Here is a 22,890-nt window from a genome sequence, read left to right as displayed (position 1 = left end):
GAGGGACCACCTCTGGGCGTGAGGGAGTGGTCGTGACCTCCCTGTGCCCTGAGTCTCCTCGGGACCCAGTCAGCAGCACCCTGTTTTGCTTCTGGGTCCCTGACCAAGACACCTGCCCTGCAGGGCCCTGGAGGCGAGGCCCACAGGGTGACGCACCCTCAAGGGGCCATGTAGTTTTCCCAGTTGTCTGCATGAGGACGGGGGGAGGAGGGGGTGTTAAGGGTGAGGGGTAAGGATGGGAGGGACACACAGCTGGACCAGGTCACCTGACCAGGCACGGGCTCAGTGCACCAAGGTTGTGCGTCAGGAAAGACCCCGATAGCTTGCTGGGTCCATTGGCCATAACTTGCCCCAAAAGCTGCCCTACAGGGAGTGGACCGGAAATGCTGACCTGAATACAAAGCTCTTCCCGGGCCGTGGTCCTGCCTTGGTCACAGGCGGCCGTGGAGGCCACCACCGCGAGCCTGCGAAACAGAGGCCGCCAGGAACTTCAGGCTCCCGTGCACGCATTCCGGGAGCTCCCCCAGGCACCGCCCCCTTGCCTTTCGTGGCAGTCACCTCCTGGCTTACCTGTGCTGTTCAGTACTTTTTATTTATTTGAAGGAGAGAGCAGGAGAAGGGGGGGAGAGCTTCCATCCATTGGTTCACTCCCCAAATGGCCACAATGACCAGGCCTGGGCCAGGCTCAAGCCAGGAGCCAGGAACTCCATCCGGGTCTCCCACACGGGTGCAGGGGCCCAAGCACTTGGGCCGCCCTCTGCTGCCTTCCCAGGTGCATTAGCAGGGAGCTGGGTGGGAAGTGGAGCAGCCGGGTCACGAACCTGCGCTCCCCTGTGTTCTCGCTGCTGGAGGTGCCGGCCTCTGTGCCACGTCGCCACCTTCTGGCTTGTCGTCAGGGTGCGCGTCCCTGCACGGTCCCCGCGGGACTGTCGGTGTTTGCGCCTTGACCTGCCTCTCGTTGAACACGGGCTCCTGAGGCTTACTCCAGGGATGTGCGTGCGTGAGTCGCACTTTCACTGCGGCACGGTATTCTCATACAGACATTTCTGATTTACCTCCTTGCCTTGGTGGGTGCTGTGGGCTCTTCTCAGTTTTCATGGCAGTGGGTGTGTGTGACTGCATACGTGTCCCGCGTCTGCGTGTCGTCCCACACCCGAGTCTGAACGTACATTCTTTCACGCCTGAGCTTCTGGGTTTGAGTGATCTGAAAGGAACGTGTGTTTTTTGTAATCAGAAAGATAGTCACAAAGAGCAAAGGGTCTCTGCAGTACCCCCCACCCCCTGCACCCGGGGGAGGCCGGGGGCGGACGCGAGGGGGAACGGGTGGGAGCTGAGGCCCTGAGGGTGCAGTGGGTGCCCAGGAAGAGCTCACACACCTGTGCCCTGGGCAAGGCCCAGCTTGGGCGTGGTGTGCAACAAGTTAACAGAATTTGTTACGGCCAGAGCTGCCACAGGCCAAAGAGCAATTGAACCCCCCACCCCAGATTCACATGCATGGCACCCATGGAATGTTCTCGAGAGTGCTCCGGCATCAGAGACAGACGAGACCTGGGCTTGGGAGACACAGGAGCGGAAAACGCTGGACGGGGCAGTGTCCGGCCCAGCGCCCTGCGCAGGTAAAGTGGGAACCAGAGCCAGGCTCCACGCGCTCGCCAGCGGCTTGTACCTTGTGCTGTTGCCGGGCAGCCGCGTCCCTCTCCACATCGGCTACATCCATCTTGCTCCAGCAGCCGGGACTCGGACCCGGTGCCCACGTGGGACATCAGGATGCACCGACCGGAAGGCAGTGGCCACCATTAGGAGCAAAGCATTAACATCACAGTTGATGTGGGGCCACGTCTTCACAAACGGATTTAAAATTCCGTAACAAAGGGACTTGTTAGTGAAATAACGTCTGGCAGAAGACGGCGCAGGCACAGATGATGCCAGTGGCCATCCAGTTGCTTCCCAGGTCACGAAAGTGGCAAGATCTGTGAGCTCAGCGCCACGCCGGGGCCCAGGGTGCGCGGCGGATCCCGCGTTCTGACAGACAGCCTGCCCACCACGGGAGCCCTGCTGAAATCTGCACCAGGAATCTGTGTGATCAGCGGAGAAGCCTAAGGCCGAGCGTGCGTTCTGGTCTTTAAAAGGAAACTGGGCGGTGCGGCTTTGATAAAGCAGCGTGGGTGGTGAGGGCCGTGTCCGGGTGTGCACTGGAAAGTCACACCGTTCTCGAGATCCCGCGGGGCGCCTACACCCGCGGCACCGTCCAGAAGTCCCGGTGTCTCCCCGTGCACGCGCTCTGCGCAGAGCTCCCCTGAGAAACCTTCCGGGTGGAGATCTGTTACGGGATCCCTGAGCCCAGCTGCCCCCTGGGGGCACAGGTGTGGGAGTGTTAGCAGGTGCACCGCATGGACCTGCCGCTGGCTCCGCGAGTTCAGAAAATCCAGCCAATAGGTCGCTTTGTTGTATAATGGATTGGCACTTTCCATGTACATTTTGAGATCCCCAAGAGACAAAATGTACAGTCACTTCCAAATAAATCCCCCCAACCCCCGCAGTGGTCTTCTCCCCAGGGAGCAGCCTGCAAGGGGCCTGGCTTGATTAGGGCCTCTCCTCCCAGTGGCTCCTGGAAATGTCAGTGACTGCCTTGAAAAACCGTGATGTTGGTGTAGCTGTTAGGACGCCACCTGGGATGCCTGCCCCGGCCATCGGAACGCCTGGGTCTGGGTCCCAGCCCCACTGCCGGCTCCAGGTTCCTGTTGCTGCACGGCCTGGGGGGTAGTGGGCCGTGGTTCAGATAGCTGGGTCCCTGCCACCCACGTGGGAGACCTGAGCTGGGTTCCAGGCTCCTGGCTCAGCCCTGGCCATTATGGACATCTGGGGAGAACCAGCTGATGGATGGTCTCTCTGCCTTTCAAAGAAATGAAATCAATGAAGAACAATAAAGACGCTGTCAGTGCTTACATCAGTCCCCAGACAGGAGAGGCTCATGGGGATCTTCCTCAGAGGGGGCAGTCCCTGCCTGCGCAGTGAGGATGGACGGTCGGCCACGTGTGTCCCTGTCCTGCCCGGCCTGAGTGGGAGAGTCTGTTCACAGGGACAGAGCGCGCAGGTGGAACAGCCCACCCCCAGGGCTCCCCGAAAGCTGTACTGGAGGCTCCACCCCCGCCGAACCGGATTTGAGCAAAGCAAGCATCAGGACGGCGCCCGGCCAGGATTAGGCTCCCACAGAGGTGACACAGCTCAGAGTACGGGAGAGGATGCTCCGGCCACATCGACAGCTCCACAGACAGACCGAGGCAGCAGCATGCAAATCTCCACCAAGCAGGAAGCTGATGTGCGGGGCGGGGTGGGGGGGGGGAGAGATAAGACCACCCAGGAAAGAGGACGCCCGGCTTCAGGGGGCTGAGGGGTGCGAGAAGAGGGGCGAGGTCTAGGTTGGATGCTGGGAATGCCGGCAGCCGACTCGGTGCGGCCGGCGCAAGAGGGGTCGACACATGGAGTTAAAATGGGGCCAGTGTGCAGGGGGGTGGGTTTGGGGAGATAAGCTGGGGGTGGGGGTGGGCGGGACTGGTGGTGGGAGTGACACCCACAGGGGCAGAGGCCTGGGCCAGAGCCTGCTGGCTTTCATTAGGAGCCTGAAGCTGTGATTTGGAGTTTTCAAATAGCGCCAATGTCAACAAGAAATTCACCTCCCCAAGGCCTCCCAGGTCTCACCAGTCACTCCTTGAGCGTCCGGTGGTGCTTCAGGTTGGTGGCAGGGACACAGGGCCCCTCCTGGTGCCGAGTTCCCGTGCAGCTGCGGTTATTGGGGTGACAGGCGCGGGCGCAGCCTCTGCCCGGCTCATGTCGAGTCTTCAATCTGGAGATGCTCAGAGAGAGAGGCGCACATGGAGAGAGCGCGTTTCTGTCGCCTGCCCCTTTGCTTGCTCTCTTTCCTGGAGTTAGTGAGCCTGGGAGCACCTGTGCGGCCCGGGGCACTGGCCCCCACCCAGCCCCGGCATCTCCCTGCTCCTCCTGGCCGGCAGGGGCCGGCCTCTGTGTCTGGTGCTGTGTTTGTCCCAGGCAAAGCCCTTGGTGACCTGGACGGAAGGGTATGGCAGGCTCCTTCGCGTCTCTTTTGAATAAGGCTCCAGAATTTATTTTTTAGAAATGAGTTTTTTAAAATTAATTTATTTATTTGCAAGGCAGAGTTACAGGGAGAGAGGGAAAGACAGACAGACAGACAGACAGACAATCTTCCATCTGCTGGTTCACTCCGCAAATAGCCACCAACAGCCAGGGCTGGGCCAGGCTGAAGCTGGGAGCTGGGAGCTTCTTCCAGGTCTCCCATGTGGGTGCAGGGGCCCAAGCACTTGGGCCATCCCCCACTGCTTTCCCAGGCCACAGCAGAGAGCTGACTGGAAGAGGAGCAGCCGGGACTGGAACTGGTGCCCACACTGCCGGTGCTGTGGGTGGCAGCTCAGCCCGCTGTGCTGCCGCGCCCGCCCCTGCGGTGGAATCCCGTGTCTCGTCCTGTGCAGGGAGCTCTGCTAAAGGAAGGCGCGCACTAGAGCAGGAGAGCGGGGCCCAGCCGGGGCTCTGAGCGGGAGAGCCAGGGGGCCCAGCCGGGGCTCTGAGCGGGAGAGCCGGGGCCCAGCCGGGTGCTCTGAGCGGGAGAGCCAGGGGGCCCAGCCGGGGCTCTGAGCGGGAGAGCCGGGGCCCAGCCGGGTGCTCTGAGCGGGAGAGCCAGGGGGCCCAGCCGGGGCTCTGAGCGGGAGAGCCGGGCCCAGCCGGGTGCTCTGAGCGGGAGAGCCGAGAGCCGGGCCCAGCTGGGTGCTCTGAGTGTGGATTTGTTCTGGAGAGGGAGCAGGACGATGGCAGCTCCTACTCAGTCTCCTCCTTCTCTGTCCCCAGGAGACACCGGCGAGAAATGCTGGAGGGAGGGAGAGTTCATGCCGGTGGCAGAGGCTGGCGCACTCTCCCCTCAGCCAGACCTCCACGCGGCACGGGGATTGGAAAGTGATGGCTAGGTGCTTGGCACCGGGGTTTGGACCAAGGCTGGGACCCTGCATCCCACCGTGCAGAGCCTGGGTGAGTTCCAGCAGCCTGCGGTGGGGGTGGCTCCGGCAGATGGGGCCCTGCTACCCTCATGGGAGACCTGGGCTGGGTTCCCGGCTCCAGGCCCAGCCCCTGCTGTTGGCATTTGTAGAGTGAACCAGCAGAGCGACAATCTCTCTCTCTCTCTCTTTCTCTCACACACACACACACACACACGCACAGACTCTCTGTCCACTAAAATGAGGATAAATAAATAAAAAATAGAAGAAAAGAATTATATAAAGTGGCAAGGTTGCCAGCGTTGTATTACCAACTTGCTTATTTTGATTCTGAGTTTTGAATTGAAAAATGAGAGTTTTCAAAAAATATCAAAGAGTTGCCTGCTGTATTTGACAGTGAGGACTCTTCACTGATCAGCTTTTAAACAAGATTTATGTGTTCGTTCATGAGAGAGGGGGAGACAGAGACAGGGGAGAGAGAGAGACAGGGAGAGGGAGATCGCTTCGCTGGCTCACTCCACGAATGCCTGCCACAGCTGGGCTGGGTCAGGGTGAGGCTGAGACCTGGAACTCCCTCGGGGACTCCCATGTGGGTGGCAGGGACCCAGCTGCTGAGCCATCACCTGCTGCCTCCCAGGGTGTGCGTGAGCAAGAAGCTGGAGTCCGGTCCTCCGCTGTGGGATGCGGTGTCTTTTTTTTAAGGGTACAGTTAATTTTTACTGTCACTTATAAGCGGGTGGCAGCTGGGCTTATAGCCTCCCTACTCCAGGCTTTTCGTGAATTAAAAAACGCACATGTTTTCCGTGGCCGTGTGTGCTGTCAGAGAACGCGGTCAGGAGAAATTGGCTCAGGGTGGCTGCACGCTTCTTCCTATTGGCTCCAAAAATGCACTCACCTTTGGCCCCCTCGTCGATGGGCTCCTGCCCGCCCCCCTGTCCACCGTGAGAGCCCACATCCACCGCCAGGCCCCCACACTGGAGTCTTTGCTGAGAGGGCACGAAGGAGAGGCGTGATGGTTTCGCACATCCCACGCCATGCGGCTGAGAGGCAGCAACTTCAAGTTCACCCCCCACGGTGTCCAGGGCGTCCAGCCGAGAGGACTGGCTCTGGGTCGGCCTCGCCATCTCTGCTGCCGGGGTCTGACAGGCACCGTAGGAGCCGATGGCACCGGATCCAAGGTGTGGCCCAGCCTGGAGCGCAGTGAACACGCGCCCGATCCCGTGAGGCCGTCTGGACAGTACAACAAGCCAGACGCTCCACTTCTGACAAAACACATTCAAAGTGCGTCAGGTAAAAAGCACTCCACCAACAGCGTTGTTTGGGAAAAACCCGCAGGCGCCTGAGTCTGTGCAAATAGAACAGACAGGGCTGACGCCGCACCGCACCCTGGCTCGCTCCCACGGAAACCGCCATCACCCGAGGACGCCTAAAACATCTCCCTGGTCTTGTTAAGGGACTCGTTTCCTTTACAGTGTTGTGTTAATGTCTATAAAGTATGCAGAGCCGGGGTGGTGTTACGGTACAGCAGGTTAAGCTGAAGCCCGCAGTGTCCCTTATCTGAGCTCCAGGCCCAATCCTGGCTGCTCCACTTCTGATCCAGCTCCCTGCTAATGCGCTCGGGAAAGCGCTGGAGGGTGGCCCAAGTGCTTGGGGTCCTGCACCCACATGGCTTCAGCCCGGCCCAGCCTCAGGCATTGGGGGAGTGAACTAGGGGATGGAAGATCTCTCTCTCTCTCTCTTTTTCTGCCTTTTGAATAGAAGAATAAGTCTTTAAAAACAGAAGCATTGGGGCCGGCGCCGTGGCTTAACAGGCTAATCCTCCGCCTTGCGGCGCCGGCACACCGGGTTCTAGTCCAGGTTGGGGTGCCGGATTCTATCCCGGTTGCCCCTCTTCCAGGCCAGCTCTCTGCTATGGCCCAGGAGTGCAGTGGAGGATGGCCCAAGTCCTTGGGCTCTGCACCCCATGGGAGACCGGGAGAAGCGCCTGGCTCCTGGCTTTGGATCAGCGTGATGCGCCGGCCACAGCGGCCATTGGAGGGTGAACCAACGGCAAAAAGGAAGACCTTTCTCTCTGTCTCTCTCTCTCACTATCCACTCTGCCTGTCAAAACAAACAAACAAACAAACAAACAAACAAACCAGAAGCATTGGTAAACTACTTGTGATCACTGGAAGTGAAAGACATTTTTATATATTTATATATAATGTATATTTATATATAGGGTGCTTCAAACAGTTCATGGGAAAAAACTTATCTTTTCATTTCATTTTTCCATGAACTTACAAATTTTTTTTTCTTTATTTGAAAGGAGTACACACATGGAGGGAGGGAGGAAGGGAGGAGAGAGGGAGAGAGAGAGAGAAGGGGAGAAAGAAGGAGAGGGAGAGGAAGTGGGAGAGGCAGTGGGAGTGGGAGAGGCAGAGGGGAGACGGGAGACGGGAGAGGGAGAGGGAGAGAGAGAGAGAAGGGCAGAAAGAAGGAGAGGGAGAGGGAGAGGGAGAGGGAGAGGGTGAGGGAGCGCTGTTCTGTCCACTGACTACCTCCCCAGATGCCTGCAACAGCTGGGGTTGACCTGGGCTGGGCTGAAGCCAGGAGCCAGGAACCCAGCCCAGGTCTCCCACATGGGTGACAGGGACCCAGCTGCTGAGCCATCACTGCTGCTCCCAGCGTGCGCACCAGCAGGAGCTGGAATTGGAGTGGAATCAGGCACGGGGCCCCAAGCACTTGAGGGATGGTAACCGCTCGGCCAAATGCCCGCCCCCACAGACTTCTTGCACGGCTCCATACGTGTCCTGTATCTGCTGCAGAAATGTACTGTAGCGCGACCAGTGCATAATTTTCAAATGCGAGCGTGCATGACACAGAATAAAATCCTCTCGGGGACACAGAAGCACAAGTTTACAGAGGAAAAAATGACAGCGGGGAAACTCTGACTCCTGGAGGAGGAATGCGACTTGTGTTTCGGGGGTGGACGATTGCCAGGCCACATGGACGCCCCTGCCGCTGGCCAGGGCGATGCCACTCTGCATGGTGATGTCTTCTGCAGACATTTAAACAGATGGCAGACATCCTGGAGAGCAACAAAAATGTGTGAGTGGATGCATCCGCATTGAAACCCTTTAAAGGTATATATGAATATATATGACTATAAGGGTATATATAAACCAAAGCGTCTCAAGACGGCCACTCTTCCCTTTGTAGACCATGTCCAAGGTATCAGCCATGACCAGATATTGCCCAAATGGAATGGCACAGAAGAACAACTGTGTATCACATTAATACTACAAACTATCTATTTTTGGTTCTACAGTTCTGGGGGTTAAGGCACCCCCAGCAAAGGTTTGTGCCCAGGGCTGTGGCCAGCTTGGCTGCTGCTGATGGAGCCTCCACACAGTCTGTCTCTGCAGTGTGCGCTTCCCGGAAAAATGGCGGCTACACACCACGGTGAGGTCCTGGGAGAGAGCACCAGGGTGAAGTCGCCCCGCCTTTTACGGCGCAGTCTTGGAAATCGCAAGAGTGACGCGTCCGTGGCATTCTATCAGAGGCCACGGCAAGGCCCAGCGGGAGGCCGAGACGTCCCTTCTCACTGCGGGACTGGCACGGTTCTGGAGGAGCACGTGGGACCAGAACTATTTCTGCAGAGTGCAGACACAGACTGCCACAGGTCCCCCAAGGGAGAAAGACGGCCGCTGTCCTGCAGGGCGGCCCTTGGCCCAGGACTTTGACATCGGCTAAGATGCCAGCATCCCACACCAGAGCTGTGGCTCCAGCTCTGGCGACACCAGCCTCCGGCTGATGTACTCCCCAGGGGCAGAGGCGATGGCATGAGGGGTTGGGCTCCTGCCATCCATGGGGGGGACCTGGCCCAGTTCCAGCCATTGTAAGCATCTCTGGGGGATGAACCAGAAGGTAGGAGCTCACTCTCTCTCACATGCAAATAAACAAAACTAAAACCAAATCAGAGCACCTCTCCTACACACGGATTCCACCACGGCAGAAAATGCATGGGAGAATCCCCCTGCTCGGTGCTGGAGGGGCCCCGGCGGGGTTCTCCTGGGGAGAGGAAGGGGTTATAGACCCCAGGAGGGTCCGGGCAGGGGCAGAGGACCAGGCCCACCTGCCGCGGTGCCTCAGCTTTGTGTTCTGCTGGCTCCTGTGGGCTGAGAGGGCGGAAGGTGCTGGAAATCCACACAGAAGCCTAGAACACGCAGAATCGTGCCGGGCACCATGGGAGGAAGGCCTTGCTGACAGCCTGCTGGAGAGCGCGCACAACTCCCAGACACGCTGTTCTGGGGTTGACTCCCCACGCGTGACTCAGGATTCGAGGCCCTCATCTCTGCCCGTCCGGGTGCCACACAGGACCTGCCACCTTCCCGTGCACGGATGTGTGACCACGGCTCAAGAGCGCTGTCAGCAACTCCAGGGCCTTGTGTCTGCTTCCGCCAATCCCCAGGGCTCGGAGGCTGTGAGCCATAGCCAGGCTGCGTCCGAGCCAGGAAGAAGGAGGTAGCCCCGGACGTCACCCCTGGCTGTTATTCCTGGGGGCTCGTGGCCCGAGTATCGGGATGCTCACTGCCAGTCCTTTCCTCGTGGGGTTTTCCCAGTACATGCACCTGTCCCCCATCCCTCTGCGTGCGGAACAGTGTCTGGAACATGACATCTACCTGTTGTGTTAACGAGAGTGAGAGAAGTTGTGCGGGAGCCCAAGCTCTCCCCGCCGTGGCAGGGGTGGGCTGTGGCTGCGTGGTCATCAGGGTGCTGGGCGGGGCAGGTGCCGTGGTCAGCTGGGAGTGACACAGGGAGAAGCATAAGGATCTCTCGCGTTCCCGGGCCTCTGAAACGTGACGCCTGCAGGTGCCGTTTTCCTGGGCTAAAAGGCGAAGTTAACAGTGGCCCAGCAAGGAAGTTTGAAATATCTCGGCTGCAGCCGAAAAAAGACATGCGCACCACTGACATCTGACATTTCAGCATTTTCGGAGAAAATGCCAGCGTCGCTCCTAAAATGAGACTCCTGGTGGCAAAGCGGGATTCACCCGGGGGGAGCTCCATGGCCAGAATGACCCGTGCCATTTCCACCAAATGTCCCCGCGTGGCATGGAGCGCGGTGCAGGCCAGAGCAGCTCCCCCAGCCCACAGGGGGCCCCGAAGCTGGTGCCTCCCTGGGGTCCCGGGATTGTCAGACTGCGTTCCAGCCGCCGTGGAAGAACTGGGCCACACGCCCCGGCCCTGAGCCCACGCCACGCCACGCCCCTGCCGCAGGGAGCCCGTCTCGGAGAGGGTCGCAGCTACCCTGGCCAAGTAGGGCTTATATCTCACGCCCCGCAGGGTCCCCACCATTGTCCCAGGTGGGTCTGTGTGCGACAGCAATGGCAGCATCCTCTCTCTCTCTCTCTCTCTCTCTCCCTCTCAGATGCCGTCTGTTCTGATCTGAGCCACCGTGGCGAGGTCCTCTTGTCAAGGAGCTGACACCTCGGGCCAGGAGCTGCTGGTGCGTGGGGGCTGTCGCGGCAGGTGAGTGGGCTGAGCAGCGGATCCCCGCCCGGGGGCGCAACCCGGGGCCCGGACGCCCCCCCCCCCCCCCCGCTCCCCCTCCTCTGAGGCTGCTCCTGGCCTCAGAACTACCCACGCTCCCCCACGCTCGTGTGCTGAGCCACCTTGGGGTGACTTGTTACACACTGCAGCAGGGACTCAAATGGGATGAATTTCCACTGTAGCTCGGCTGCCGGCAGTCCCTCGGCATGGCTTCCTGGGCGGTGATGGGGCGATGGCCTGGCTGTACCATCGAGGTGCTGGGTGCAGCTGGAGCCTGGCGGTGGGGAAGGGCAGGACACACCCATGGGTGCCACGCGCTGCTGGTTTCACTAGAGCTGGCCTCTACGTGCACGGACATCAGAGCTGGCGCACGGGGCTGGTGTCGCTGCCCAGCGGCCAAGACCCTGCTTGTGCAGCTGTGTCCTGTGAGCGCCTGCTTCCACCCTGGCTCTTCTCCCACCCAGCTTCCTAGTCACGTGCTTGGGAAGGCGGGGGAGGATGGCCCAAGGGCTTGGGCCCTGGACGCCCACATTGGAGAACCGGATGGAATTCTGAGCTCCTGGCTTTGACTTGGCCCAGCCCTGGCTGTCGTGGCTATTTGGGGAGTGAACCAGTAAATGGAGGATTTCTCTCTCTCTCTCTCTCTCTCTCTCTCTCTCTCTCTCTCTCCCCCTTGTCTTTGTCACTCTGCCTTTCCAGTATATGACTACAACTGCTGCCTCAGCCTCGCTCCCGTGTCAGCCGGGTGCTGCCCAGGGGTGATTATAAACACTGCGTGAGAGGACACTCTGTAGTCACCCTGAACAGAGGCACCATGGTTAATTTAGAAACAGCGCTCCTACGGCCCCATCTTGCTCCTTCCCACCCCCCCCCAGTAGAAATAAACGTGTGTGTGCGTGCGTGTGCATGTGTGTGTGCGCACACGTGTGTGACACCAGCAGGGTCATGCCACTTCGCAGGCAGCGTGATCACGACAGGGCTGCTGGGAGAAGCCTGGCAGCTGGAAGCGAGTGTCTGGGAGAGGATGACGATCGCAGCGGGAGAGAGGAGCTGTCTGAGTCCCTGGGACAACAGGAACGTGTTGCAAACGAGGCCTTCGACTTCTGCGTCCATGGCAATAATTAGTCTCGGTAACCCTGAGAGCAAGCACCCCGCCGAGGCAGCGGCTGTGTCCTTCACTTTTCATTCTGGTTACTTGCTTTTCAGCTCGAGGACTTTCCGTGGGTTCTAATACGTCCCATTCCCTCACGGAGAGCCCTGCCGCTGAGTCATGGTGAGGTGCCGAGCTGAGTCGTGGGTGTCATTACTGGCTTGGAGCTGCTGCCCAACACGGGTGGCAGGGACACAGCTGCAGCTCAGGTGCTGGTTTGGAGAAGATTCCGGAAGTCACGTCAGGCACAAGGCCAGGGCTGGACACATCCATCAGCAATGTCCAGCCTAGACAGGGCACTTGAAAGTGGCATCAACCCAATCAGTTTGGATTAAATTTAAACGAGAGGGTTTTTGTTTTTTTAAGCATTTTAAAATATGTTACTTTAGGGAGTTGAAGTTTCAGCTGCCGTTTTTCTGAGTTTTTTATGGTTGGCTGTGGCGCACTCTGAGGACACCGGGCACAGCCTTTCCCTTGCTGCTCCCTGCTTCGCCCCTGTAGGATTTTTGAGATGTAGAAAGTCTGAAGAAATGTGTGAGTTTTTAAAACACTTTCCACCAGAACTGATGAACTTTGTATTTAGAAGACCGTGTTTGTAAAACAAAACGGACAGGGGCCGGCGCTGTGGCATAGTAGGTTAAGCCTCCGCCTGCAGTGCCGGCATCCCATATGAGCACTGGTTTGAGTCCCAGCTGCTCCACTTCCGATCCAGCTCTCTGCTGGGGCCTGGGAAAGCAGAAGATGGCCCAAGTCCTTGGGCCCCTGCACCTGCATGGGAGACCCTGGCTCCTGGCTTCGGATTGGCCCAGCTTTGGCCGTTATGGCCATTTGGGGAGTGAACCAGCGGATGGAAGACCTCTCTCTCTCTCTCTGTTTCTCCCTCTCTCTGACTGTAACTCTGCCTCTGAAATAAATAAATCTAAAAAAAAAAAAACAAAAACAAAAACAAAAAAATAGCGTTGTCTCTCGGCAGAGAACTGGTTAAATCTCAGCCCCTCTTCCAGGGCCCCCAGCATCGGTGGGGATGCCACAGCGGGGGGAAGCGGAAGGGGAGGCAGGCGCACGCAGGGCTGTGGCCACACTTTCTCTGCAGCCACGTAGTGAGAGCCGCAGTGGATGTCCCCATCTCAGCAGGTGGGGAGGCAGTCGCTCTGTCACTCACGATAAATGTCAGGGAGCAAGAGGGTGCCAGGCAGGTCAGGGGAGCAGATCCCCCGATAAGGGCGGCATGGAGGAGCCCCCGACACCGCCGAGCAGAAGTCCGACGGCTGTTTCCTGACTCACTGGATTAGTCCGCTGCTGGTTATGAGATACCCGAGGCAGGCTACCTGGGAGAAGCGGATTATTGCGCTCACCACCCTGTGTCTGGGGGGACTGCAGGGCAGAGGGGGGGATGTGTTCAGGGGAAGGGGTCACACGTCCAGGCAGGGAGCAGAGACTGGATGGGCTGGCTCAGGCTTCCGCAACAGTCCCCTCCCAAGAACCAACCAGGCGCCCACGAGAAACTCCCTGGAGGGCGGCTCTCCCAGCCAACCAAGGGCTCCCCAAAAAGGTCCCACCTCTTAAAGGTCGGCAGCGCCTCCTCATGCCAGCACCTGGGGACTGAGCCTCAAATACACGGGTCCTCCAGGGGCTAACCACATTCAACCCACAGCACTTAGGATGGGTGTCCCCAAGCCCAGGCATGGGCAGAGCAGACAAACCACACCGACTGTGCGGGGCCGTGTGGGCAGAGAACAGCTCGGTGCCTGCCCCTCAGCGGGGCAGTGGCAGCATCTCCACTACGTTGGCGCCGTCGGTGCCTGCCCCTCAGCGGGGCAGTGGCAGCATCTCCACTACGTTGGCGCCGTCTAACCCGACTCCCAGCTTCTCTTCCTGGGGTATTTTAAAGCACATATTACACACGGTGCCATTTCTCCTTAGGATGGCTCAGGCTACGCGGTAAAATCCCCGTCTCACCTCTGTGTTTCTTTGGGTCTGGGTCTCCGGCGGCGGTTTGTGGGACGAGCCGGGCCAGTCCTGCAGGCGGCCCCTCCTCGGGCGCCGTCTTTCCCATGGTCTCATTTCTCCCATTCTCCCCGGGCTCCACAGGCAGGCAAAACCGAAGGCCGCACGTGAGCTCAAGCTAACATGGTTTTTTCTCTCCCACAGGGGTGCACGAGCTGTGTCACGGCAGGAGGTGCGGACGCCCGGTTGTCTGGGTTTTCTGTGCTCGACCAGGGCTCAGGTGACCATTTCCTGTATAGCCCCTGCCTGCTGCATCGCCCACACTTTGCTGGCCACTGCCCAGCTCCGTGAGCTCTGTGATTATCCGATCACAGCGCTTCCAGCGCCACTGCGCTCCCCGGCAGGGGCTGTGGCTGGTGTTCTTCCTTCTCCCCGTGGGTCCGAGACGCACCTTCACTGGGAAGACAGGATGGAGGCCCGGTGACTCCTGAACTTTCCATCTGCAACACGAGTCGGGGTCTCTTTGTTTTCAGTTTCCCCTCCTCCTCTCTGGGGAGTCCGCCTGGCCCGAGGCCCCACCCACCACCTGCTCCCCACGGCCTGGCCTCGCACTGCTCCCAGGCGTGTCCAGTGGGAAGCCAGAAAAATAAATGTCAATCGGTGTTTTCAGTTCAAACACCAGCTGTCACGGTTTTTACGTCTTTAACTTTCTGCCTCCTAACTGAACACCTTGGTTCCCAATAACATTAAGTGCTCTTGCTACTTATCCTGCAGAAGCCACACCAGAGCTTAAAAGGACAATGCAAGCATTATTACCACATCACAACAAAATGAAATGCATGATTTCTTTGCTGTCTGTTTGTCCTTGGGACGTAGCTCCTGGGTTGGGTGCAGGGTGGTGTTGTGGCTCAGAGTTAAGCTGCCTGATTTGCCAGCATCCCATACGAGCTCTGGTTTGAGGGTTCGAGTCCCGGCTGCGCCACTTCCTGTCCAGCTCCCTGCTAATGCACCTGGGAGAGCCGTGGAAGATGGCCCAAGTGCTTGGGCCCCTGCACCCACATGGGAGACCCGGATGAAGCTCCTGGCTCCTGCCATTTGGGGAGTGGAGCAGCAGATGGAAGATTCTCTCTCTCTCTAACTCTCTAACTCTGTCTTGCATATAAATAAATAAATCGTAAAAGACTGCACCCCCAGGAACTGAGCAGAGGACCACCATGTTGAAGGGTGGCTGCCTCACCAACCCGAGGCACCATTAGGTCCATATGTTCCTGTTGGGTTTTTCTATTTAATCGTTCTTTATAATTCGTGATGAAGCTCCATGTCCCCCGAAGCCAAGGCCGTGTATGTAACAGGAAGCGTTCGCAAACACGACTCCATCGCCACTCTGCTCACTGGGTTCTGCCCTCCCTGCCTGGCAGCTGTTTTTTTTTTTTTTTTTTTTTTAAATTTTTAATTTTTGACAGGCAGAGTGGACAGTGAGAGAGAGAGACAGACAGAGAAAAAGGTCTTCCTTTACCGTTGGTTCACCCTCCAATGGCTGCTGCGGCCGGCGCATCTCGCTGATCCGAAGCCAGGAGCCAGGTGCTTCTCCTGGTCTCCCATGTGGGTGCAGGGCCCAAGCACTTGGGCCATCCTCCACTGCACTCCCGGGCCACAGCAGAGAGCTGGCCTGGAAGAGGGGCAACCGGGACAGGATCTGGTGCCCCAACTGGGACTAGAACCAGGGGTGCCGGCGCCGCAGGTGGAAGATTAGCCTAGTGAGCCATGGCGCCGGCCCTGGCAGCTGCTTTTTTTTTTCCTGCCACTTGGGTTTCTCAGCAAATACAACAAACATGAGTCTGTATGTTACTGTTACCCTTCCAGCTCACACAGAGCCAGCGTGCCATACCCAGGGCTCTGCGCTGGGCACCGTGTGACATCACACAGGAACGCCTGGGTCTGGGGACAGAGGGCTACAGAGCACCTCGTCACGCGTGTGCCATAGCGCCTCACACTGGCTCCTGCTTGTGGGCACCAAGGTTGTCAAATCCACCAACCTCGTCATGTAAAATTCCACAGGATGGAGTGAGGACAAAAAGCCCGAGATCCAGGTTGTCTTCTCGCCTGTGTATCACGGCCCCCATTTCTCTGCCCTAACACAGCCCCCCCCACCCGGCCTCGCCCAGCCCTGCCTCGACTGTTGGACACACCGCGGTCTGAGGATCCAGCCGTCAGCCTGAGCTCTCCCTACTCCTCCCAAGCTCTCCTGCCGCCCCCAACTCAGCGGCTCAGCCTCAGAGGAGGCCAGCCTCAGCCCGAACCCCTCCCAGCTCACCCTGCTGGCTCCAAGGACCCTTAGATCTAGCCCAAGCCCCCCTCTACCTTGGAAGCCCCTTCCTGCTGCTCCGTATGCAGAAGCCTCTGGTCTGCAAGGGACTGGTTCTCTCTGCCTTGAGTTCACAGGGAGCGAGCCCCTCCCAGGCTTATTTGAATAAACCTGGTCTGGGTGTGGCTTCTGTCTCCTCTTTCCTTACACCACGTCTGTGCAAACCTAACTTTGGGACAGATCCCTAGGAATGGTGCATCTGAGTTAAGAGCGAATTCTGTAAAATTTTGCAAGAAATCACCAAAGTCCTCCACACAGGGCTGTGCTGTTTTGTCAATGGACCACGTGTGAGATGGCTCCCCCCGTGGAGAACGCTCAATGGAGGACGCGGCATTTCATGCGGCCCCCTCTGCCTTGTTATGAATGAAGTCTATCTTTTTTTGTATCATTAAAAAAAAAAAGATTTGCCTATTTTAAAAATTTATTTGACAGAGTTAGACAGTGAGAGAGAGAGAGAGAGACAGAGAGAAAGGTCATCCTTCTGTTGGTTCACCCCCCAAATGGCTGCTACGGCCAGCGCTGCGCCAATCTGAAGCCAGGAGCCAGGTGCTTCCTCCGGGTCTCCCATGCGGATGCAGGGCCCAAGCACTTGGGCCATCCTCCACTGCCCTCCCAGGACACAGCAGAGAGCTGGACTGGAAGAGGAGCAACTGGGACAGAATCCAGCACCCACATGGGATGCCGGCGCTGCAGGTGGAGGATTAACCTAGTGAGCCACAGCACCAGGCCCTATTTGCCTATTTTAAAGGGAGAGGGAGAGAGAGTGAGAGCAAGGGGGGGGGGGCAGTGATAATTATATAGTGTCAGTTTTTTTTTTAAAAATTATTTAGAGGCAGAATTATAGAGAAAGGGAAAGACAGAGGGAGAGAGATCTTCCATCTGCTGGTTCACTTCCCAAATGGCCATATGGCCTGAGCTGGGCTGATCCAAAGCCAGGATCCAGGAGCTTCTTCTGGGTCTCCCACACGGGTGCAGGGGCCCAAGGACTTGGTCCATCTTCTGCTGCTTTCCCAGGCCATAGCAGAGAGATGGATCGGAAGTGGAGCAGCGGGGACTTGAACCAGCGCCCATGAGATGCCGGCGCTGCAGGAGGAGGCTTAACCTAGCACCCAGAGTGCCAGCCCTGGCCATCTGTTCTTAAGGGAGGCCTCTTTGCTGCCCTCCTCTTCCTGAGCGCCCGAGTGCTTTCTGTTGTTTACATCCTACATCTCAGGGCCAGCGCTGTGGCTCAGTGGTAGAGCCACCGCCTGCAATGCTGGCATCCCATACAGCCACCGGTTCGAGTCCCGGCTGCTCCACTTCCCATCCACCTCTCTGCTATGGCCTGGGAAAGCAGTAGAAGATGGCCCAAGTGCTTGGGCCTCTACACCCGCGTGGGTGACCCGGAGGAAGCTCCTGGCTCCTGGCTTCAGATGGGCGCAGCTCCATCCATTGTGGCCAGTTGGGGAGTGAACCAGCGGATGGAAGACCTCTCTCTCTCTGCCTCTCCTTCTCTCTCTGCGTAACTCTTTCAAGTAAATAAGTAAATTTTTTTTTTAAAAAGATTTTATTTATTTGAAAGGCAGAAATTGGGAGAGACTGAGAAAGACGGTGCATGGCTGGCTCACTCCTCAAATGGCTGTTGAAGCCAGGAGCCCCATCTGGGTCTCCCACGTGGGTGCAGGGGCCCAAGCACGTGGGCCGTCTTCCACTGCTCTCCCAGGAGCCCTAGCAGGGAGCAGGACGGGAAGCGGAGACGCTGGAACCTGGAGCCAGCACTGGGGGTGCAGTGTCACAGGTGCACCCTGCTCACTGCCTGCAGCTCCTCTTCCTGGGGTCCCCTGGGGAACCCCTCGCCTTGGCCCTCAGGGAGCCACACCAGCTCCTCCTGGGGCCTCTGGCTCAGGTGGGTAGCCACAGGCAGGCGGGACCCCGACCCAGAAAACAGCCCGCGGCCCTCTCAGGAGCGAAGGCCAGCAGAGTGGGAGGGGTGTGGCAGGGCTGGACAGGGACCTGGGCAGTCCCGGGGGCGCGCACCTAACCCGGAGCGGAGCCCCGCAAAGCAGCTTTCCGCGGTTTCCCGTTGTATTCGGCATCTGCGCCCACTCGGGGCGCCAGGCGTCCGTGACGGCAGAGACCCCCGCCCGACCCCCGCCGGGACCCCGCTCAGAGAGGGTGCAAGAAGGGAAGCCACGGCTCTGTTCGTCCCGGCCCTGAACCCGCGGGGGTCCGGTCAGGCGCGCGGGAGAGACGCGCCGCTGCGCGCCTCGGAGCCGCCGTTTAAAAGTCTAGCCCCCCCCCCCCCCCCCCTTAAAACACAAAACAGAAGGGTTCTGCGCGTGCCGGCACAAGTGCATACAAACTCCCTCTCACCGAGCGCGCACGCCCACCCTAGGCCATCTCCGCGGGGTCCCGGCAGCGCCGAGCAGGGCGGCCGGCGGCCCAGGGCCTCCCGGCCACGTCGCGAGGCGCCGGCCAGGCCGCAGGGACCCACGCGGGCAGCCCCCCGGCCGCCCCGGTCCCGCGCGGGGGCCGCCAGCGCCTCGCTTCCCCGCAGTCCCCGCGCCCGCCAGCAGGGGGAGCCCGGCCTCCACGGTCCGGCCGCGTCCCGGCCCGCCCGGCGCCACCGCGGCTGCCCCCGCAAGCCCGACCTCCCCTCCCGGCACCACGATCAGCAGCGGCGGCCCGCGGCCCGCAGCCGCCCCGACCCCGCCCCGCTGCCCTGGGTGCCCGCCTCCACCCCGGCGCCAGCCGACCAAGGGCCCCGTCCGTCCCTGGGCGCGCCCCGGAGGGCTTTCCCCCGCGCGCAGGTGGACCGGCCGTTTACCCCCTTCTTCGCTCGGAACCGGGCCACGGGAACCCGGAACCCAGGGCCTCGCCTCCCGCTCCCAGGTGAGCCGCAGGGGCCGCGCCCCGGGACCCAGGGGGCTCCTCCCAGCTTCCCAGCCGGCCCGACCCCTTCCCCGACCCCGGGCGCCGGCGTCAGACGCGCACAGCCCCCGCGGACTCACACTCGCGCGTGTCCGGTTGGCTCAGGGCAGCGCTCGGGGCCCGAAACAACGCAGGCGGGCACGGCTCGGCCAGCGCGCTCGGTTTATTTCGTATAAAACGGTGAAGTTGACAAGCAAACTTTTATAAAAAGTTCAGCCTGAACGAGTCCGTCGTCACGCGGTGTGCGTCTGCCGCTGTACAGGGAGGCTCGCCCCATATATATATATATGTATAGACGTATAATTTATATATAAATATGTACACGGCGCCCAGGGGCACTTCTGGCTTCGGCGGCCGCCTGGGGGTTTTATTCACGCTCCACCTCCGCAGAAAGGCAAAGTCTGCTGCGACCCGGCGACCGCCTGCGACTTCCACGTGCTGGCGCCCACGGCGCGCGCGGGACCCAGGGAGCCGCCTTCCACCCGCACGCGAGGCGCCCGCGTCTCCCAGGAACCAGAGTCGCAGCGCAGGCCGAGGACACGCGCGGACGACGGCGTTCCTCCGTCTCCGTCCTTTTCAAAAATTTTTAAAAAATTTTTTTTTTCCCTTTTGCAAAAGGTCCATTCGACGTGTCCGCTTCGCCTTCCAAGGTCCCGTGCGTTTGTTGGTGTTCTGTTGTTGTGCAAAGAGAAAAAATAAAAAAAATACCAAAGCCAGGGGCACCTGCAGGAGAGAGAGGCACAGCTGAGGCGCGGCGGGCAGGTGTGCGAGCGGAAACACGCGGGGCTCCTCGCGGCTCCGCACGGGCAGCCCCCGGCCACCTTCCCCGCAAGTGCGCCCGCGGCCCGCGGGCGCTCCCGCACCGCACACTCACCTGCCGCTCAGCCACAGAGCGCCTTGCTGTCGCTCGGCAGGAACTCGGACGCCTGGGGAGGAAGACGAAGCAGGCCCCGCGTCAGCCCGGGAGACCGCACGCACGCCCCACGCACGCCCCCCGCCCGCGCCCGCGCCGCCGGCCGCTCACCTGCAGGGACAGGATGCTGACGTCCGTGTTGAGCGTGGTCAGCGGCGGCCGCGGGTGGTGCAGGCCGACCACGGCGGGCTGCGAGTCCAGCGCGAGCTGCAGGTCCAGGATGTAGTCGATGACGTGCTGCAGGATTTCCATCTTGCTGACCTTCCTGTCCTGCGGGATGCTGGGCACCAGCTCCTTGAGCTTGGAGTAGCAGTCGTTCATGTTGTAGAGCAGGCTCATGGGGTCGTCGGCCGGGGTCTTGCTGCGGGAGACGCCCAGGCCGTGCTCCGACACGCCGCTCTTCCGCACGGACCGCACCGGGCTGAAGGCTTTCATGCTGACCGCGGGGGAGGGAAGAGGCCGCGCCGCCGCCTGCTCCGCGCGCAGCGCTCGGCAGAGTGGAGCCCGGGCCCCGCGCGCCGGCTTTTATACGCGCTCGCCGGCGCCGCACGCGCGGGCCTCCTCCCGTCCCCATTGGCGGAGGGCGGCGCGTCCATCAGGCCGAGCGGGCGCCGCCATTGGCGGGCGCGGGCGCGGGGCGAGCGCTCGGTCCTTCCGCGTCGGCGGCCAATCCCCGCGGGGTGGGCGGGCCGGGCGCAGCTGCGGGGTAACTGGAGTACAGTGCGCGCGGGCCGGGCGCGGGGCGCGGGGCAGCCCCCGCGCGCACCCGCACCGCTGGTGCCCGGCTCGGGCAGGTCCAGCCCCGCCGCCGTCCGGAGCCACAGCGACGCCGGCGAGTGGAACCCCGCAGCGCGCGTTTCGGAGGAGAGTGGAGACGCGCGCAAGACGGGCTGCGTGTTCCCGGACAGGGCAGAGCCGCGGGACCAAAGGCCGCACTCTGGCTGGGGGCGCTCGCCGGGGACCGGGCCCGCCCGCGCTGCGGGGCGCCCCGGCGGGAGATGGCCGGCTGCGGGAGCCGCGGGGGTCTGCGCGTGGCGCGCCCCGCAGCGGACGGCTCTCGGACAGCCGGTGCCCGCCGTGGGCGAGGTTGGCGGTCTTGGCACGGGTACGGGGCGCAGCTTCGTTTATTTGACTCGTTAAAAGAACTCCACGCTCGCAGTCTGATTAAAGTTCTCAGCCAGCCACGCACAGGGCTCCGCACCGGTCCCGCATCCGGAGGGAGCAAGGGGGCCGAGCCCAGCCTGGACGCAAAGCCCACGCGGGCGGCCACGGCGAGGGCCAGGCGGCCCCTGACCTCCACGGCCCCCAGGCTTGCTCGGCGCCCGTGGTGTGTGCCCGGAAGGGGCAGTGGGGCGGCCTCCCCGTCGGGACCTCGCCGGCAGCGCGCACCCGCACGCTGGGCCCTGCGGACTCCGGCCGCCCCCTGGCTCCAGCCCTGGGAGGCGCCGCGCGTCTGTGCCGCGCCGGGGCGGACCGCGTCCGGGCACTTCGGGCCCACGGTGTAGTGCTCTGTGTACCGCCACAGCCGCGTGAACACGCACAGACTCCGTGCGTGGAGGGCCCCGCCAGCCCCGAGCGCTCGTGCCCCTGCGCGGTAAGGCGGCTGCCTGTGGGGACCGCGGTCCGGGCCGCCTGGGGACCGTGCGGGACCCGGTTCTCCGGCCCGGCACCCGGCTCTGCTCATTTGAGGGGCGGTGCGGTGCTGCAGGAGCTAAAGACCGAGTCACTAACCGGTCTGTCCCACAAGCCTAGCGCGGCAGCGTCTCCGCGGCGGGCGGGGAGGCGGTCACCCACCTCGCCGCCGGAGACTCGGCGGAGCTGGACTCGCGGGCGGGGGGAGGTGTGCGGGGCTTCCCGCGGGGACGCCCCCCGGTAAAGGCACAGCCCCGCTCTGGGAGCGCCCCGCCTGGCGCCGGCAGCAGCAGCACTCGGGCCCCGGCCGCCCCGCAGTCCCGGCGTGGTGCCGCTGGGCCGGCGGGGCGGGGGTCGAAGCCTGGGCGCACTCCCCTTCTACCTCCCGTCTTGTTCTCGCCGCTGCGTCCCCGCCGCCCGTGACCCCCACGCGCGGTCCCTGCCAGGTGGTGAATGGACCGCGGAGGCGCGCGGGCCGGGCCGCGGCGGGGCCGGAGCCGCAGCCCCGGAGCAGACTCCCCGGCGCCAGGCGCGTGACGCCGCCCATTCACGCGCCCCGCAGCCGTGTCCTCGCGGCGCCGCTCCGGCGGCTGCCATGGCAACCGCGCCGTCACTCAGCGCGCGCGCGCCCCGCCGATCCGCGCCGGCGGGGCCCGGGCGTCCCCGGCTCGCCCCTGCCCGGCCGCGGACCGCGCGCACCTGCAGCCGGCGCGCGCCGCAAGTTTGGGGACCCGGAGGCCGGAAGGAGGACCCTGGAGGAAAGACCGGGGTGGGGGAGGAGGGAAGAAGCTCCCTTTTGCGAAAGGAGGCGCAATGGGGCCGAGAGGTTGCCAAAGCAAAACGTTTCGCTTTATTTTATTTGCTTTTGCAACCGAAGCGTTCAGGGCGGGGCTGGCGCTAGGGAATGGGGAGGCGGTCACTGTCCCGGCGCGCGGCCACCCTGGATCTGGCTTTGACCCCGTGCTCCTGAAAGTGCCCGGACACCCCCACCCCCACCGTCCCACTGCCGCCCTCCTTGGAACCCCTGGAGGCTGCGCGAAAACCAGAACAGCTCCTTCTAGGGGGGTCCGCGCGCGCCGTGAGGCGGGAGGCGGCGCAGCGCGCGGCGCCCGGCCCGGCTCCCGCCCCCGTCTGCGTGTTGGGCCGGGACCATCCAGAGGCCAGACTCCGCGGTCGGCCCGCGAGGCGTCCTCTCTGGGGAAAGCTGCAGTTAACAACCAGATGCCCGCGTTCCCGGACGGTTTCTGGCACGCAGACCCCTGAGGGTGCCCTCTGCGGTTTCCTGTCGGCGCAATTGTTTGTCCTCTGTCCCGCGCAGGAGCTGCGGGATCGGGAAGGTCCAGGAGGGCCCCGGCCCTGGGGAGGGGAGATGGGGGCGCGCACGGTGTTCCCGGCCCCTGTCCCCGCGCTGGGCAGTTTG

At 61.4% G+C, this 22,890-nt stretch overlaps 2 protein-coding genes across 5 annotated transcripts in view; one reads left to right on the top strand and one right to left on the bottom strand.

Annotated features, from left to right (window-relative positions):
- KIDINS220 (kinase D interacting substrate 220) overlaps nt 1–14,322 on the top strand; it is a 131,717-nt gene extending 117,395 nt beyond the window's left edge. For all 4 annotated transcript variants that reach the window (XR_009867773.1, XR_009867771.1, XR_009867772.1 and 1 more), the window contains 2 exons: nt 10,432–10,532; nt 13,855–14,322. The gene's annotated coding sequence lies outside the window, so the exon portion shown is untranslated. The remainder of the gene's footprint in view (nt 1–10,431; nt 10,533–13,854) is intronic.
- Nucleotides 14,323–19,070: 4,748 nt separating this feature from the next.
- Nucleotides 19,071–20,332, bottom strand: ID2 (inhibitor of DNA binding 2). Its single transcript, XM_062210126.1, has 3 exons — nt 19,950–20,332; nt 19,800–19,851; nt 19,071–19,648 (listed from the first exon to the last, which is right to left on the bottom strand). The coding sequence occupies exons 1-2, from the start codon at nt 20,271–20,273 to the stop codon at nt 19,807–19,809; spliced, it is 369 nt and encodes a 122-aa protein (XP_062066110.1). The 5' UTR covers nt 20,274–20,332; the 3' UTR covers nt 19,071–19,648; nt 19,800–19,806.
- Nucleotides 20,333–22,890: the final 2,558 nt, after the last annotated feature.

This window comes from Lepus europaeus, chromosome 13, assembly GCF_033115175.1.
Source record: "Lepus europaeus isolate LE1 chromosome 13, mLepTim1.pri, whole genome shotgun sequence".
Classification (NCBI taxonomy): domain Eukaryota; kingdom Metazoa; phylum Chordata; class Mammalia; order Lagomorpha; family Leporidae; genus Lepus; species Lepus europaeus.
This window is presented reverse-complemented; position numbering and strand designations above follow the sequence as displayed.